At 56.4% G+C, this 16130-nt stretch overlaps 2 protein-coding genes and 1 long non-coding RNA gene across 8 annotated transcripts in view; 2 read left to right on the top strand and 1 right to left on the bottom strand.

Annotated features, from left to right (window-relative positions):
- The window catches only part of RORC (RAR related orphan receptor C), a 23925-nt gene extending 12505 nt beyond the window's left edge, over window positions 1–11420 (bottom strand). For 3 of the 5 annotated variants that reach the window (XM_033415494.2, XM_033415495.2, XM_049697440.1), the window contains exon 1: window positions 6161–6419. In XM_033415494.2, the coding sequence (XP_033271385.1) occupies window positions 6161–6404 (244 nt within the window). In that variant the 5' untranslated portion in view covers window positions 6405–6419. Of the gene's footprint in view, window positions 1–6160; window positions 6420–9003; window positions 9034–11317 lie in introns of those variants that run through there. The other 2 variants (XM_012538834.3, XM_004285229.4) reach the window with 2 other exon arrangements.
- Window positions 6560–9485, top strand: LOC117198517 (uncharacterized). 2 transcript variants are annotated; one of them, XR_004479715.2, is made up of 3 exons: window positions 6560–6659; window positions 9025–9162; window positions 9344–9449. XR_004479715.2 is itself a non-coding variant. In XM_049697551.1 (2 exons), the coding sequence occupies exons 1-2, from the start codon at window positions 8456–8458 to the stop codon at window positions 9483–9485; spliced, it is 849 nt and encodes a 282-aa protein (XP_049553508.1). In that variant the 5' UTR covers window positions 7791–8455. The 2 variants fall into 2 exon arrangements, 1 of the variants encoding a protein (XP_049553508.1); XM_049697551.1 differs by lacking the exon at window positions 6560–6659 and having other exon boundaries at window positions 7791–9162; window positions 9344–9485.
- Window positions 10438–16130, top strand: part of LOC117198519 (uncharacterized) — a 57264-nt gene continuing 51571 nt past the window's right edge. The window contains exon 1 of the long non-coding RNA XR_007471543.1: window positions 10438–16130. This is a non-coding gene — a long non-coding RNA (uncharacterized LOC117198519).

Raw genomic sequence — 16130 nt, 5'->3', positions numbered from 1 at the left:
CCAACGCGTTTCCTCTCCAACACCGTGGGATCTCCCTCCTCGGTGGCCTTAAGCCCAGAGAGGGCAGAAACCAACATGGGTCACCCAAAAAAGTAAGCGGGAGGGAGACTAGGCCAAGCCACAGTGGGAACTCGGGCTCCAGCCCAGTCCTCAACCACAGGCCTCCCTGCCTCTTCCCTTCTCCAAGAGCCACATCCGTGTGCGTGTGTGAGCTGACCACACGGGTAACTCAGACACATCTCTCTGCCCCACAGCCTGACTCACTGCTGGTCCTGGCCCTAGGAACCTCACAACAGTGTCACCAAGACCTCGCCCTTCTCATAGGATGATGTGGCCAGCCACAAACCACCTTCACAAATACCCATGTTTGGGGGACACCAGAGTTTAGACCCCAGCCACCAGGCCAGCCACTCCCCCATGCTCCCCAACCATAGTCAGAGACAGAGGCACACAGTGAGGCAGGCACACAGGGAATGAGACAGGCACATAGGATCAGGGGTTTCAGGCTAGAGGGTCAGACCCTCTAGCCTCTGAGCTAGAGGGTCAGACCCTCTAGCCTCTGAGCTAGAAAGACCAAGCGTTTTGGGACCCGGAGACAACAGAGACAGACCCAGAGAGAGAGAGAGCCGCAGAAACACAGAAAAACCCACACTCGTGCCCTGGGCCCATGCCCAGCCCCTGGCCCTCTCAGCACTGTCAGGCCCTCTTATCCTACTCCTCCCTCCTGGCCCTGCCACCTGTCCCCCCGCAATGCCATCTACCCAAAACCTCAAAGAGAAAGTACCGGTGCACATGAGTGTGACTTGTGGAGGAGGGGAGGGGAGAGAACGGGAAGAGGACTGGCAGAGGTGGAGGTGGGGTGAGCCGGAGCTGAAAAACACCTCGGATACCTCACCTTCAAAACCTCCCCCTTGAGCCCTGTCCCTGAAGCAGCAGGTGGTGGGAACGCAAATTGGGGAGGGGAGCTGAGTAATCACAGGATTACTCAAGCTGTTTCCCGGGAGCCTGGCCTGCCAGGAACTTACCATCTAAGGGCCTGACAGTGCCAGGAACTAGAACCAAGCCGAGGTCAGGAACGTCTAGGCCAGCCCCTGCAGCACGGCTCCCGCAACAGCCCTCACTCTGCCCAGCCTCACCTGCTGCTTCGGGAAGATCTTTGTAGCTCACACTGTAGCTCTCTCCCAGGGCCCACCAAAGGAAACCCTCCAGTTCCAAGGAGGGAGAAAGGCCCCTGTGCACACGATACCTCCTGAAACCACCTAGTGACTGCGTGACTCTAGACCTCTGAGTCTTAAACAAGATCACCTAGCGAGCTTGTTAAAATGCAGGTCCCCACACGGCAGGTCTGAGGGGGGTCCAGGCTCTCCCATTTGAACAAGCTCTTGGTCGGTGCCCAAGCTTGCTGGTCCTCACCCTACCTTTCTGAGTAGCAAGAATTTAGTCCCTCTTCCTGTTTATGCCTCTCTCTGGGGCATAAGGGTGGGGTTGGTGGTCTCTTCCCCAGCTCATTCTTGTATCTTCCCTGCCATCCAGTGTGACCTCTAAAACTTTATTCTGCCATGGTACTAGGTAAAGAAAATGAATCTCTTCTGGACCGCTTCGGGGATTGAAGGATCCCCAGGGAGCTTCCTCTGAGCACCTCCTATGTGGGGAAATATGGTAGAGACAGAGTAGGCTGTCCCCCCTCCCTCCAGCCTCCTCTAATCTCACTTTTCTCGCAGCTGCGAGATTCATTGATAGCGCCCTTTGAATGCATCCAGAGCTTGGCCCTGTGCCACCTTAGGAAGCCAGCCCTGGGCCCTGTCCAGGTGCCCTACACCACAGAGAGGAAGTGGTGGGAGCAAAGGAGGGGCTGCAACCCAGGGGGATCTCTCGCCTCAAACCCCGGAACCACCCCCCAGCTCTGGTAGAGAAAGGATGCAGCCAGAGGACCCAGATTGGCTGGGGTCCTCATCTTCTCCTGGTGCCCCAGCAGTCTAAAGCTAGGCTTTTCCTCTTTTCTCTTTCTCTCTCCTATTCTCCAATGGACATCGATTAAGGGGGATGAGTAATAAAGATAGACATCAGCACTGGCTGAATTCTTATTCTGTGCCAGGCGTTACGTACATTTTTCATTTAATGATCACAGCAATCCTGTGAAGTAGGTACTATTTGTATTGTCCCCATTTTACAAATGAGAAAACTGAGTCCAGGGGAGAGTAAGCGGCTTGACTAAGGTTACACAGCCAGAAGTGGCAGATCTGGCATGTGAACCCAGGTCTCTGTAACCTGAGAGCCAGTGTCCCCAACCATTGAGCCATATACTCTATAAGGATGAGACGCCCAAATGCACGGGGCGGAATGGGATGGGGGACAAGGTTACCGGCTGCAGGGGAGAGTGTGAAGTGAGGGGGTGGGCTAGGAACGGAATTCAGGGGGGACACCCATGGAAGATTCATGCCAAGATTCATGTCTAGTCTAAAGAGCCAGAGAGACGTTATTCCCTCTGTCCCACACCTTCTGTGGTACCAGCCCCCTCCTGCTTTTACCCTTGGCTTCTAAGGCCAGGGAGGCAGGGCTCGCCCATCCCGCCAGAGCTCCTGACTTGGGACTCCTCGGGAGACCACAGCTCCCTTGGGGTGTGGACTGGCTTTCACACATCTTGGTAGGTCTCTCTGCAGGAACGAATGAGTGAGTGAGCAAGAGGAATGGATCTCTTTTCTTAGCTTAAGGCCCCCTCACCCCACAGCCCAAACTAGTCCCTCTCCTCCCACGGAGACCACAGCTCTGGCCAGGGAACCCCTGTGTACCCCAGCCTGTCACCAGCTTCCCTCCTTTCTCAGCTCTCAGTTCCCACAGCTTCTGCAAAGCTGGAAACCACGGCGGTGGGCTCCGCCACAAAGAGCAGGAGGGGGAGGGTTGGGTTGGGGGTCAGGAGACAAGCAGTTGTACCTGGTGAACGCTCCTCCCTGCCCATGGTGAGAATTTTCTGCTGATACACCCAGATCCCAGGCTGAGAAAGTAGTGAAGCTAAAACTCAGGTGGGCGAGGGAGAGTCTGGGGTTTTGAAAAGCCACGAAAGACAGCCAGCCACCTGAAATCCCCCCCTTGGTGCCCTGCCACCCCCGCAGTCTGGGACAGGAGAAAGGAGGGGAAACAAAAAAAACGAGTGAAAACAACCAGTGGCTGGGGGGAGGACATGAATCACCAGGAGGAAGCTGTGAGGGGTGGGAGCCCAGACGCCACAATCAGTGGCCTTCCCGGCCTCCGGGCTGCATCTCCTCTCCAGAGTGCCTCTGCTGGTGCAGACACCAGTGGACCCAGGAGGACCCTGGCTCTGGCCCCGAGGCCCTGCTCTGTTGCCGTCCCTCCTCCCAGACAGACATCTCCATCCTTCCTGAGCCCAGAGTCCCAGGGAGGGGCAGCATTGCAGCAGCAGAAGGAGTGGAGATTAGATCTCAGAAAGGACTAGTCACTGGAGGAGGGGAGGAGACCCCAGGGCTGCCTTTCTTGGAGAGCTCTTAGCATGGGAAAGTCCCCGTTCCCTGTTTGAGGCAGTGGCCTGGGGGCAGGGGAGGGAGAGGGAGCCCCTGGGAGGGGCAGCCACGCCAACACCCACATTTCATTGTGGTGGGACGGGCTGGGATGCTCCCAACATCTAGGGCCTTGGGCTGGGGGTGTTTGGGAGTCCCGTTAGGAATGGGAAGAGGGGAAAAGGCGAAGGTGCAACAGTGATGCGAGGAAGGAGGGGGCCCTTTGTAAACGGCTCTCAGGCTGAGGTCTGTGGCACCCGGGAACTTGGACTTCTTTCTGGCTCACGGCTCCTCATTATCATGACCAGACTGGAGATAGATCAGGGCACAGCAAAGACAGGCATGCAACCTCGTACCCCTCGTCCTCCCACCTCTCCATCCAGGCCGAATGCCGGGGCCTCATGTCTCTTGGCTCCACACCGGCCGCGCCCCAGAGTGAGCTGACGGGGCCACCCTCCCTCTGGCTGGCTGGGGAGTCTTTCTGGCTAATGGACATTTCCTCTCTACTGACCAGCATGTTGCCATGGCAGAGAGCCTGTATCATTCCTTCAGAACTTCTAGAAATCCCATGCCTCCCACTTTCTGCCTTCCTAGACCCGATCAATACTCAGTGTCTCCCCTCTCCTGCCAGCTTTCTTTCCTCTCTGTCTCTCCCTGCGTCCGTGTGCCCTTCCATCTTTGCACTCCAGTTCTGTCTCAGGCTAGACACCGCAATGTTTTGACTCTCCTGGCATTTCTCCAGTTATATCTCTATCTGGACATCACTCTCTCCCCATGTGTTGCATAGATCTTTCGTCATTTGAGTTTGGCCTCTGCATCTCTCTTTATTTCTTGATCTATTTCTGCTCCTTGTGTGTCTGGCCCTTGGGTCTTTGGGTGTGTCACAGTCCCAAGACCCCAGTGCTCTGCCTGCCCCAGCTAAGGTCAGAGAACATGGTGATGGCTGGTACTCACTAGGGGGTCAGGGCAGTCAGATAATCTGGGGCTATGAGATACCCAGGGATGTCCTAGTGAGAAGGACCAGAGGTACCAACCCCCAGATTGGAGGAGACCCCTCTCTTGCCTACTGCCCAGGGGGATATCATGTAGAGCTGACCAAGTGTCTCCCCCGTCTAGTCCCAGGAGCTCCTGCCCTCCTGCCAGGCTCTGAAGCACATCTGATCATTGCTTCCCAGGGTGGATTTGCTGATTTGAGACCATTTCTGGGAAGACCGGTTTGCTAACCTTTGCTGCTAATGGGAAGAAGCTAGAAGGGAAACTGAAGCCCCAAGAGGCCCTTCTTCTTGTGGAAGATTCTGGCTCTTCTCCTCACCCCTCCTGACCTGCCTCAGCTCATACACATGCACTGGAGTCTCCGTCCCAAACGTGGAAATGAAGTTCTTTCCTTTCCTTGGTCGCCTCTGTGTACCCACTGGGAGAGCTGAGTTTCCTCCACTACCCTTGGAGGTGCTTAACTCAGAGACCAGCGCTCTCTCTTTGGTCCTGGGCCCTCAGAACTGGGTGCTTCCCCAAAGTTGGTTCTGTTTTAAAATTCAACTTACTTGTTTTAAGGAGACAAGGGCCCAATGACTTGCCTAAGGCTACAAGGCTAGTCTGTGAGAGGCGGCACCAGAACATGGTCTTTAGACTCAGTCCACGGGTCTTTCCAGGATCTAATATGGCCTCTCTTTTGTGGGTTGTGGGAAGACCCCAGGTTGAGGCTGGGGGTACCTCAGGCCTCAGGCCACAGGGGCATGGGACTTCCCTTTTCCTCCTTCGCCCTGTGCTCTGAGAGGTCCTCTGGCTTCCCTTACAAGGGCGAGTTGCCCACCCCTGCTCTGCTAGATGGCACAGGGACCACAGACATCTGCCCACCAGCTGTTGGCCCATGGCTCTGGGCCAGGAAACGGGTGAAGCTGAGGGCTTTTTGCTCCCATCTCCACTGTGTGATCCTACTCATCAAACAGGCATCTGAACCTGGGGTGGGGGTCTCTCTCTCTCTCTCTCTCTCTCTCTCTCTCTCTCACACACAAACACACACACACACACACACACACACACACACACACAGCACCCTGGCCGGATTCCACTTGGTCATCATGTTCCTGCATTGGGCAGAGAGTGATGGAGAGGCCTGGATGCTGGGGTTCTGACCGCCTCTGCCTGCTGACCTGGCTTTACCCTCACTGTCCCACCACTTCAGGGTACAGCAACTCCTTCAGACTCTTTTCTCACCCTACTCTCAGGCCGTTTGGAGGCACGGAGGGAAACACTGCAATGGGAGCCAGGGGAGTGAGTTCAGGCTGGCTTATAATTACCAACCTCCACCTACTACAGCTGTGTGATCTGGGGTGAAGCACTGGGCCTCTCTGGGTCTCAGTCTCTTTTTGTAAAACAAGGGGCAGGGTACCTCAGATACTCTTGGAGATCCTTTTCAGAGCCCATGACACAGGAGTTCCTCAACAGTCCCTTTACTGTGGCTGCTCTAAGAGAACTGCTCAGGGAGCCAGACTCCCCGACTATTCCACCCATCTCCCAACAGACTTGGCCTTGACCGGGACACCCCCTGCCAGGGAAGAGCACTCAGCTCTGCTCACACTGTTCCCAAGGTGCCCGTCCTTTCCAGAGGGCCCCAGGCTTCCCCTCTCCCGGGTGGCCCATTCACTTACTTCTCATGACTGAGTCGTGGGCTTTGCCGCCTGGGCTCCCTGTCCTTCTCAGCAGGGGTGTTCCAGGGATGGGGTGCAGATGGCAGTGGGGCTGCGGGCGTGGCTCTGCACCTAGCTCTCCCCCAATGCTGCTGGGCAGGGGGTTTAAGATCTGCACCCCACAGGTGGCCGAGTGACAACCCCCCCCAGCTCCACCCCCCCCCACCCCTCTGGGGTGTAGTGGGTAGGATGACAGGCGCCCCATGTGGCCAATCTGGGCCTGGGGCAGAGTGTGAGGGGCGGGGCAGCCAATCGCAGGGGGCGTTGGAAAATTCCAAAACCACAGGCGAAAGACACACGCGGTAAAAGCTGTTTCCACCCGCCAGGGTAGTTCTGGCTGGGGAGCCGGAATGGAGCTCACACGAGTCTGGGGCCAGGTCCCTACTCCCCCTCCCCCCCGAGGATCCCAGAGCCTGACCCTCTTTGCCAGGTGACTCCAGGGACAGGGATATTTCCAGAGGTAAGTCACAGAATGTCTGCCTGGGGCCACCTGCGACCCTGTGGACTGCCAAGAGCCGAGCTCAGTGAGATGCAGTCTGGGAGGCTGCCCCACCACCTACCATGCTCATGCCCTCCCTGCAGACACGGTGCATGCCCTGGGCTAGGGAATAAATGATAATAGTAGCAGTAATAATCATCAGACAAATGCCACTATCTGTAGGAGGGGTTAGTCCATCAGAAATTTCCTCAGGAGCAAAACTGCTGAAATTGGAATGCGGATGATGATGACGATGATGATGGTAATGCTTAGCCATATGCCAGCAATGGTTCTTAACGTTTTATGTGGATTAGCTAATCCTCAAAAACTACTTTATGTGGTAGGTACCATTATACCTATTTCAAAGATGAGGAAAAGGAGACACAGAGGGGTTAGGTATCTTGCCCAAGGTCACACAGCTAGTAAAGTGGTGGCGTCAGGATTCAAAATCAGGCAGTTTGGCCCCAGACTCCACTTGAGGAATGGGAAGTTTTCTCTGGTTCAGGTCTGCTTACGAGGGTCTCCTGGTGTGCAAATCTCTCTGTAGAGTTGCTTGGCCTTGGGGAGGCCAGTCAACTTCAGAGGCTCTCTGAGCCTCATAGCTGCTCCGTGGGGTACCTCAGCCTCGGGGTTCCCTCTTCAGGATCCCTTAGTAATCAGGCCCCCTCTTGGTCTGGGGGGGTCCCTCTCGGGTTCCTCCCTCCTTGGGGTTGTCTCGGACCCCCTTTGGGGGGCTGTCTCAATTCTGGAGTCCATTTTTCAGAGCCTCTGGGCCTGGGGGAGGTGTTCATCTCTCCTGGATTCTCTGGGCCAACACTCCTAAGAGGTCTCTGACCTTGCCGGGACTCCACGACTCCTCAGCCTGGCACAAGCCTTTCCCCGCTGGCCTTCCTCGGGCTCTCAGGAGCTGGGCAGTGGGTTGGGGGAGGACACTCATCGGTGGGGGTGGGGTGAGGGGGTGGCTGCACGGGGCCAGTGGGTTGCGAAGGGGTAAGGGGGTGTGGTCCTGGCCGAGGTTTCTGCGGTAAGGGGTTAAGGGTAGGAATGGAGCTGAGCCTCTTCCAGTTCCAGATGCTCTGAAAGTCCCCCATCTCCCCCCACCCACATATGGTCCCTGGTCCTCACCTCCCCCACCTCCCCCACGTCACTCCTTGACCCGCTTTCCTCCCAGGGCCCTGCTCAGCATTTCCGTGGGGCCCTGTGGCTAGGGGCAGGCGAGGCACCGATCAGGATTGTGCTGAGCAAAGCAACCCCCCCACCAGAAGGATGTAGCCTCCCGGTGGCCCCCAGCCCCTGTGTGACCAGCTCAGGGAGGAGGGTGAGGCTTTTGCCCTCTGAGATCTCTCTGCTTGGAACAGGGAGCTCTAGCAGTTTTGACAGCAGGAGGAGTTGCAGTGAGCTCTCAGGGGGAACTGGTAGGCAATCCAAGAGAGGGCCATAGAGAAATGCAGGTGGCCTCTCCTACCCCAGAGTTGTCCTCATCAATTCAAGGATGCTTAGAAGGCCTTCCTCAGAGTGCCCTCAGGCTGGTAAGGGCATGTGGATGGGACATGAGCTTTGAGACCAAGGTGCAGTGGGTGCATTTTCTGGGGGACTAGCCTCTCCCATGAACTAGGAGGATAGATCTGATGTGCTGAGAGTTCCCTAGAGAGGATGTTACTTGCTAGAATCCATTGGGAAGTCTTTCCTGAGCTCTAACCCCTTTCTCACATGCTGTAGCCTCAGTCTTTCAGGGCCCCAGGACCCAGAGTGTTCCTATCTATGTGTTTCCTACAGAGATGAAGGCTTTCCTGCTCTCTAGCCCTGCACAGGCTGGCCCCAGGCTTGTTCACACCTCGGGATGTGTTAACCACCGAGATGAACACCAAACCTGGCTCTGCCTCCACAAAGCCTGGTGCAGGCTCTCGGAGTCCCTGCGGCCACCCTGCCTCCCCATCTCCCCGCTGGCCCAGCGATCTGCCCCACCCCCTTGCGTCTCCTGTGCCTCTGTCCAGCAGCTTCCTCTCCTTCTACCATGGCCCGCTTTCACTGTTCTCTCCTTGTTTCTTCGCGATGTTCCCTCTCACTCTTCAGGCTTCTTTCTTACCTCTTCCGATTGCCCTAATCTTGAGGTTTCTTCACCTCTGCTCCTCCTTTCCCCATCTCCCCATCTCCCCCGTTTTTCTAGGCTCCACCTCCCTTCAGGCCCGGACATCTCTGCCCAGCTCCTCCATCTCTGCACAAGGCACGCGCCTTTCTTTTACACGGACCTCCCTGGAACCCTTGCTAAATTCTTTGCCATCTCTCCACGCCCCAGCACCAGTTCCTACCCCAATTCTCTACTCACAGGTGTGGGTCTTCTTTGCAGCCAGCAGCTCTGTGAAGAGAAGAGAGGGGGTCAGGGCCAAAGGTTGAGGACCACGGAGGACCGAGAGACACTCCCCAATGCCCAGGCCCTCATCCCCACCCCATTCCTTCCCAGCAGAACCTGCCATCTGAGGAGAAGGTAGGACCACCCTCCAGTGCACCCTTCTCTTCACTCTCTGCCCTACAGTCACACGAGGCCTCTTCCAGGTCCTCGGAAGTGCCGGGCTCCTGACTACTCTGGGACCGCTCCACACTATTCCTTCTGCCTGGAATGCCCTTCCCTTGCCCCTCCTCAATCTAGATAACTTTTCATCCCCCAGGTTCCTGATTATGTCTTTTCCTTGGAGAGCTCCTCCTGCCTTTGTGCTTACACACTCAGCACGAGCATTTGAGTTCCTGGTACTCACCACATCATCTCACTGCTGTAACTGTGAAATCTGTGAAACGGGGCTTTCCTGCTAGACAGTGAGCCCCATGGAGGCAGGGACCGTGTCTGCCTTGCTCATCTTGTGATTCTGTTGTGCCTGCCCCTTAGAGGTGCACAATAAATACTCCGCAGCCCAGCCGGAGGTCAATATCTTGGTTGCTCATTTGTGCCTGAGAGCAGCTGGGAATTCCAGAGGCGTGGTGGTTGAGGGTAGGGGAGTGAGGATGTTAGGGGGAAGAGGAAGGGAGAGCTGCAAGCACAGACCCCTGCTATGCCTCCTGCAGGCTCTGGCTCCATTGGCTCCCCAGCCTGCAGAGGACGGGATCCCCCCCACCCCGCTGCTGTGTGTGCCTGGTCCAGGGGGAGGGCAGGCAGTAGGGAGCACAGGCGGGTTGATGCGGGGTGGGCAGGGAGGCACAGAGGGGCAGCTGCTGAGGGGAAAGCCTTAGCTGGAGCACTGTTGGAGTGGGGAGGAGCGTGTCGTTCATTCATTCATATGGTTAGCTTTTATTAAACACCTACCAAGGGAGCCCCTGAGAAGAAGCTTCCCCTGCCAGGCCTTGGTGCATTTCTTACATCCACACAGCGGCTTCTCACAGAGCACAGGGCCAGTCTTTCATTTCAGAAAACCCTGCAGGTCTGCCTTATGCCTCTTATAGTTTCCCTAACCTCTGACTCTGCTCTCTTGTCGTTTTTTTCCTTCTACCTGTCCAGTCCTTGACACCCCCCGGCTTCGGTTCAACCCACCCGCGCCCCCCACCCCCGCCCCCCGCGTGCGCGCGCGCGCACACACACACACACACACTGTCCCTCTGCCCAGGAGATGCTTCTTACAAGCAGGCTTCCTCTACTGGGCTGGGTGGGGGCGGGCGAGTGGACTTGAAGGCCTGCGTTCTGCTGGGGGTGGGGTGGGGGAGAGGACTGCCCAGAGAGGGAGTGGCTCCACCCGGCCCCTCCCGCCTCCCCACCCATCCTGCCTGACTCCACCCAGCTTCCTCCCTGACGTGGCACCGTCTCTTTGGCCTCCAGCCTTGCGCCTCAGAGCAGGCCTGGGGTAGGGGTGGTCCCCGTGCTTGCGCCGGCAGTGGAGTTCTTCCTACACCAGGTGGCCCTGCAGCCTCTCCCCCTCAGCGCTCACACCCTGACCTAGCACATGGCCCTGGGATCCTGCAGAGAGAGACTCTGAGTTAGACCATCTGCGGGCCCAAGGACCGCCTGACTCTCCGTCCCCCGCTGCCCCGGCTGAGTGCCCCACATTTTCTGCAGAAATGAGACCCCATCCCCCAGGGCAGTGGGGAGGAATGTGCTGGGCTGGTGGGCAAGGGCGGTGGACAGGGTTCTATTGCTTTCTCGCCGACCCTTTGTCATCCCTAAAGGCAGGACGGCTTCCTCCGTTGCTGAATGAACAGAAAAAGGTGGAGTGGTCAGCCTCCCACTGCTGCCTGGGGTCCCAGCCAGATGAGCAGTGTCTGCCTTTTCTCCCAGGGGGCGCTCACACTTGGGACGTGGACCCTTCCTCCCTCCAGCTTCCCTGACTCTGCTCCCCTCTCCTCCCCCGTCCCAGCCGTCTCTTCCTTCTTCAGCTCTCCCCTTCTTTCCCCTCTCTGTGCTTCCTGTCTCTCCCCCTTCCTATTTCTCCTCCTCTGTCAGGTCCCCAGCCCCTCCTCCCATTTCTCCTTCAGTCTCTATGGAGACCTGTCCTTTCTCACCAGCCTGCCTTCCCCTGCCGACTCATCTTTCTCTCCTTCTCTCTTTGCTTGCCCCTCCTCCCTCCTCACTTCCCGACCAGTCTCTTGCCATCTCTCCCTCTCCTCTAAACCTCCTGGCAGCCCCTTCCACCTGCCTGCAGGGCCCTAGGGCCTCTTACCCTGCGAGGCTCGGTGGTGTCTCTGTGGGGCCCTGTCCATGGGGCAACTCCCTTGGTGCCGTCCTTGCTGCCCTGGCTGCCCAGGAGGGCAGGGAGCAGGGCCCAGGGGAGGGAAGAGGGAGGAGGGAGGGAGCACCTGGCCCAGCATCAGGCAGGGGAAAGGAGTGGCTGGCAGAGCATCCTGGCATCAGGAGGGGACAAGGGGAGAGACGGGAGGAACAGAGTTTGGAGGCTTGAGGAGAAACAGGATAGGTGATGGGAAGGGGGCTAGCATTTATCGATCACCTTCTGTGTGCTGGGCCCTTTGCCGGTCACTTTATGTAAATCCGTGATTTTCTCCAATCCTCCCAACATCCACCATGAGGCCGGCATAGTCGCTCCAGATAACTATGTGATGCTTATAAGGTAAGTGATGCTCAAAGATAGTCATGAGTTGCCCAAGGACTTGCACAAGGACAATAAGTGGCTGAGCTGTGATTTGAACCCAGGTCTTTGTGAGTTTAGAATCATGCGCTTTCTACTTGACCAAGACAGGTGACGGGAACAGGGGAAGTGGGGAGGGGAGAGATGAAGACGGGATGGCTTATTCGGGGGATGGTGCCTCTTCTACAGGATGAGGTCAGACTCATCTCCGTGGTTCTTGGGTTCCTTGAGGCCTCTGCTTAGCCTCTGCCCTTTGCTGCCCTTTGCTGCCCTTCCCTAGAATTCCCTGGCTCCCTGGTGCCTCCACATCCTCCTGGTCTGCTGGGGCTGTGGGCAGGCCTGGAGGAGTGTGCTGAGGCAGAGGAGCCATGGGACAGGAGGGGAGCCACGTTGCACTGCACTAGTTGCGGGAAGGAGACCCCCCCAGATTGGGCAGACCCACGCTGAGGAAGGGCTCTGTGGAGAGCTACAGGATACTGCTTCCGCGGGACCCGGATGCCACTAATCTCCTGCACAGACTCGGCCCAGAGTTTGATTAGCTGGGCCTGGCTCTCCTGCTTACCCAACAGGCCGGCTGGCCAGAGGCCAGGCTGCAGTGGGGAGGCTCCCTGGCACCTCCTCCGGCTCTCACTCCCAGCTGGTAAACAGCAGAGCAGGAGCCAGCCACGCCTCAGCCTCGTGACTGCAGCCCACTCCTCCCCGGTGCACGTGGCATCTGGCGTGGAGAGGGCAGGCAGCTGTCCCTTCCCTCACCTGCCCTCCCACCTCACCATCCTGCGCTCGTGCCCCACCCTGGAAGCGCACGCTCCGCTACCATCAACACCTCCGTTCCTGGGTAGCTCCCAGAGACTCCGGAGGGCTGCAGCTTACGGGACAAAGGTTAGAAGTAGAAAAGGACTTTCCAGCTCCCAGGATGGTTGACAAGGGTGCAGGGAGTGAGGAAGAGTGGAGTGGAAACTTTTGGGGACCTTCCTATACCGAGAGTCTGAGGGCGTGTGTCTGTTCGTCTGAGACTCTGATTATCCCCGTGTCCTTTTGGTAAATGCATGGCCCACGCGTCTGTGTATACTTCTCTGCACAGAACAGGATGTTGGTCTGTTTTGGGGCTCAGCCCCTTGGGCAAGCTTGGAGTAAGAAGTAAAGCTCTCTAAAGCACCACCCAGGCCAGTGCCCAGCAGACAAGTAGAGCCAGCAAGAGGCAGAGGGGCAGGGTGCAGGGGCTGCTGGGGCAGAGTGTTGCTCTGCTGTCCCCTTCCCTGCCCACGATTGGCTTTGCTTCCTCTCGGTATCCTCTCTCTGTGTCTCTGCCTGCCAACCCCTCCATGCCTATGGCTCTTCTGTTTTCTGTGCCTCGGTAGCTCATCCCTCTTTCTATTTTCTCCTCTTTCAGCCTCTCTTCCTCTGTGACTCTGGGTCCCTCAGGATCCTTCTTGACCTACCAAGCATGGGCATGGAATAGAGGCCGTGCAAAGCGCCTGGGGATGGGCACTTGGCCCTGGCATCGTGCCAGGCAGCCCTGCCCACCCCAGATACGGTAGGTCTGGCTGCCTCTCTCAGCCGTGCCACTTCGTGCCACTGTGTAAGGTGGGGAGGAAGTGACTGGTGGTTGGGAAGACAGGGTCCTGGCTCTAGGCCTAAGCTAGTCTCATGCTTCCCAGCGTATCTCTATGCCTTCCTTACCCTAAGCATGGATGGCTGGTGTTCTTTCTCCCTGGGGCAAGTAGGTACCCTGATCATCCTTTTGGGAAGTCCCCCCCTCATGCCTACACTTCCTCCCTTCTGCTCTAATCACAGATCCTTTTCTGGAGGAATCAGTCCTTTCAGAGCAGGGCAGTGGTTATTTCCTCCCCAAATACATTCTCACATTCTTATGCAAGGAAGAGGCTGATAGGGATCAGAGAATCAATTCACCCACCACGTGCCCAAGTTCCCTTATCAGGGGAATCTGAACGCCAGGGGCAAGCAGCCTGGGGGTGTGGAGGGTGGTGGTGGTGGCTTGGAACTGGGGAGCAGTCACCAACTTCTTCTTCCCTTCCTTTCCACCCCCTAGACCACAGAAACCACTTAAAGCTCGTGCAAGCCTGCCCCTCCTGGGAGGGCCTGGGGTGTAAAGGTGGAAAGTTTGTGGGGCCTGGGCTGACTGCATGCTACATACCACCTCAGCTCCATCCTTCGAGGGCCACCCGCTCTGGGAGGCCTGATCCAGTGGTTAAGAGTACCTTCCTATGTGTCCTTTCTAAGAGGTCCATGCCTGGGGGAGACCTCAACCCACCGGAGGGACTCAGGGAGGGGGCACAGTCCCCTCAGCCATTAAAAAAAAGGACATCTCCGGCTCTATAAACATCTGTAGATCTCACAGTCACCACCCCTCCCCTTTCCTGTTACAAAGGCCACTGTGGGTGGAGGGACCAGTGGGAGTTTGACCTCAGCTCCTGGCCCTGAACTCTCCGTGTGACCCTGCCTGTGGCACTCATCTGTCAATTAACATCTGTGGTCATTTAGACTTGGACGTTGCAAGGAGGGTTGAAAAGCAGGAGCTCTGATTTTTGGAGCCGAAAGACGGGTAAGAACGTAGCCTACTATTAGTCCTCAATTACCACATTGTTAAAAAGGGGGCAGTAATATCTGTCCAGACTTGCGTCTGTGAACATGCTTTGAGGCCAGAGCAGTCTGCACACAGGAGGGGTTCTTACGACCTTATTTGCCCCAGGGCATGCTTCTGTGGCTTTAGTTTAGCCTGGAAGTTCCTCCAGGGACATTGTGGTCCCCATGGGGGGGTGGGGAGGGGGAGGGTCACAGCTGTGGATACTGAACGAACTGCTCCTGACTGGAGTGGACTTGAATTCTCACCTTGCGAGCCTCCTCTGAATGGCAGGTGAGGTAGGAGGTCTGGATGGAGCCACAGTCCTAAAACTTCCCTGCAGTCAGGGCTGATCCTCAGGCAAGTTTACTTAACCTCTCTGATCTATCTTCTCCGTAAAATGGTAACAGTAGCCGCCTTACTGAGTGGTTGCAATGATTAACTGGCATAACAATAAAGTACAGAACCTACTGGTACAAAGTACTGTGGTTAAAAAGCAATGTTTCGGTCCCTCCCTCCCTCTTTCCATTCTTACAATCTTCCTTTCTTCTCTTTGTCTGACTCCCTTCCTAATCTCTCTCCTGCTTTATTTTTCTCTAGAACATATTACCAGGTGTCATTTCTACATTTTACTTATTCATTTTGTAAATTGTCTGATACTCGTGTCTGTTTTTTGTTTTGTTTTGTTTTGTTTTTTGCGGTACGCGGGCCTCTCACTGTTGTGGCCTCTCCTGTTGCAGAGCACAGGCTCCAGACACGCAGGCTCAGCGGCCATGGCTCACGGGCCCAGCCGCTCCGTGGCATGTGGGATCTTCCCGGACCAGGGCATGAACCCGTGTCCCCTGCATCGGCAGGCGGACTCTCAACCACTGAGCCACCAGGGAAGCCCCCCGTGTCTGTTTTGATCACTGCTGTATCCAATGCCCAGAACCTCCTGGCCTTCCCTAAGTATTTGTTGAAGGACTGCATGAATGAAGGGTAAATGGCCTCTACTTCTCTTTCCAGCTACTTTCAAATGGGCGTCAAATCCAGTTACTCACCAAAGGTTGTTAGGGGAGGATTTGGGACTGAAGTAGGACAGTACTAGGGATAGAGCTGGATCTATGGGTGGACTTCACAGCCTGAAAAGATCGGAGAGCTGTCATCCTGGGGAAGGAAGTGACCTGACTGGGAAGTGGCAGCTGGCACTTAGGGATATTATAGTGAGGTGATTAAGAACCCAGAGTCTAAGGCCAGACTCTCTGGGTATGAATCCTAGTTCTACCCCTCACTGGATGAGTAAAACCCAAGGTCACACTGGATAAAAATATTAGCAATAGTACTTAACCCTCAATGGGGTTGTTGGCAAGTTGTTGGAACGGTTCCTCGCATGGCGATTATCTTGGCGCAGCTGTTAGTACTTAATATTATTTGATCAATGCTACCACCTAGTGGACATCTGGAGCAAGATTTCCCTGGTCTGGGGGGTTGAGGGTGGGGTGGGGAGGGACCTAATCAGGGGAGGGAGAAGGAACCGAGGGGTGCTCTGAATGCAAGTGTGTGTGTGTGTGTGTGTGTGTGTGTGATGTTAGCATTACACATGCTGAGGTTTATCTAGATCCAGCAGGCAGGCTTGGCCCTGTTTAGGGCCACCGGGCAAAATGAGAAAGCGGGGAGGGAGAAAGAAGTTGGGTTGGCACAGCGCCTCCCTTCCTCCCTCCCTCTCCCCCTCCCTTCTTTCCTCCTCCAAGCCTGGCCTGAGCCAAGAGGAACCAGCTCCAGGGAAGGTGGGGGAGAGAGAAGGTCACTGCTGACGTCAGGGACATTCAG

Source organism: Orcinus orca, chromosome 1 (assembly GCF_937001465.1).
Source record: "Orcinus orca chromosome 1, mOrcOrc1.1, whole genome shotgun sequence".
In the NCBI taxonomy this organism is placed as follows: domain Eukaryota; kingdom Metazoa; phylum Chordata; class Mammalia; order Artiodactyla; family Delphinidae; genus Orcinus; species Orcinus orca.
Note: the sequence above shows the minus strand (reverse complement) of the source record. Positions and strands in the feature narration are given on the sequence as shown.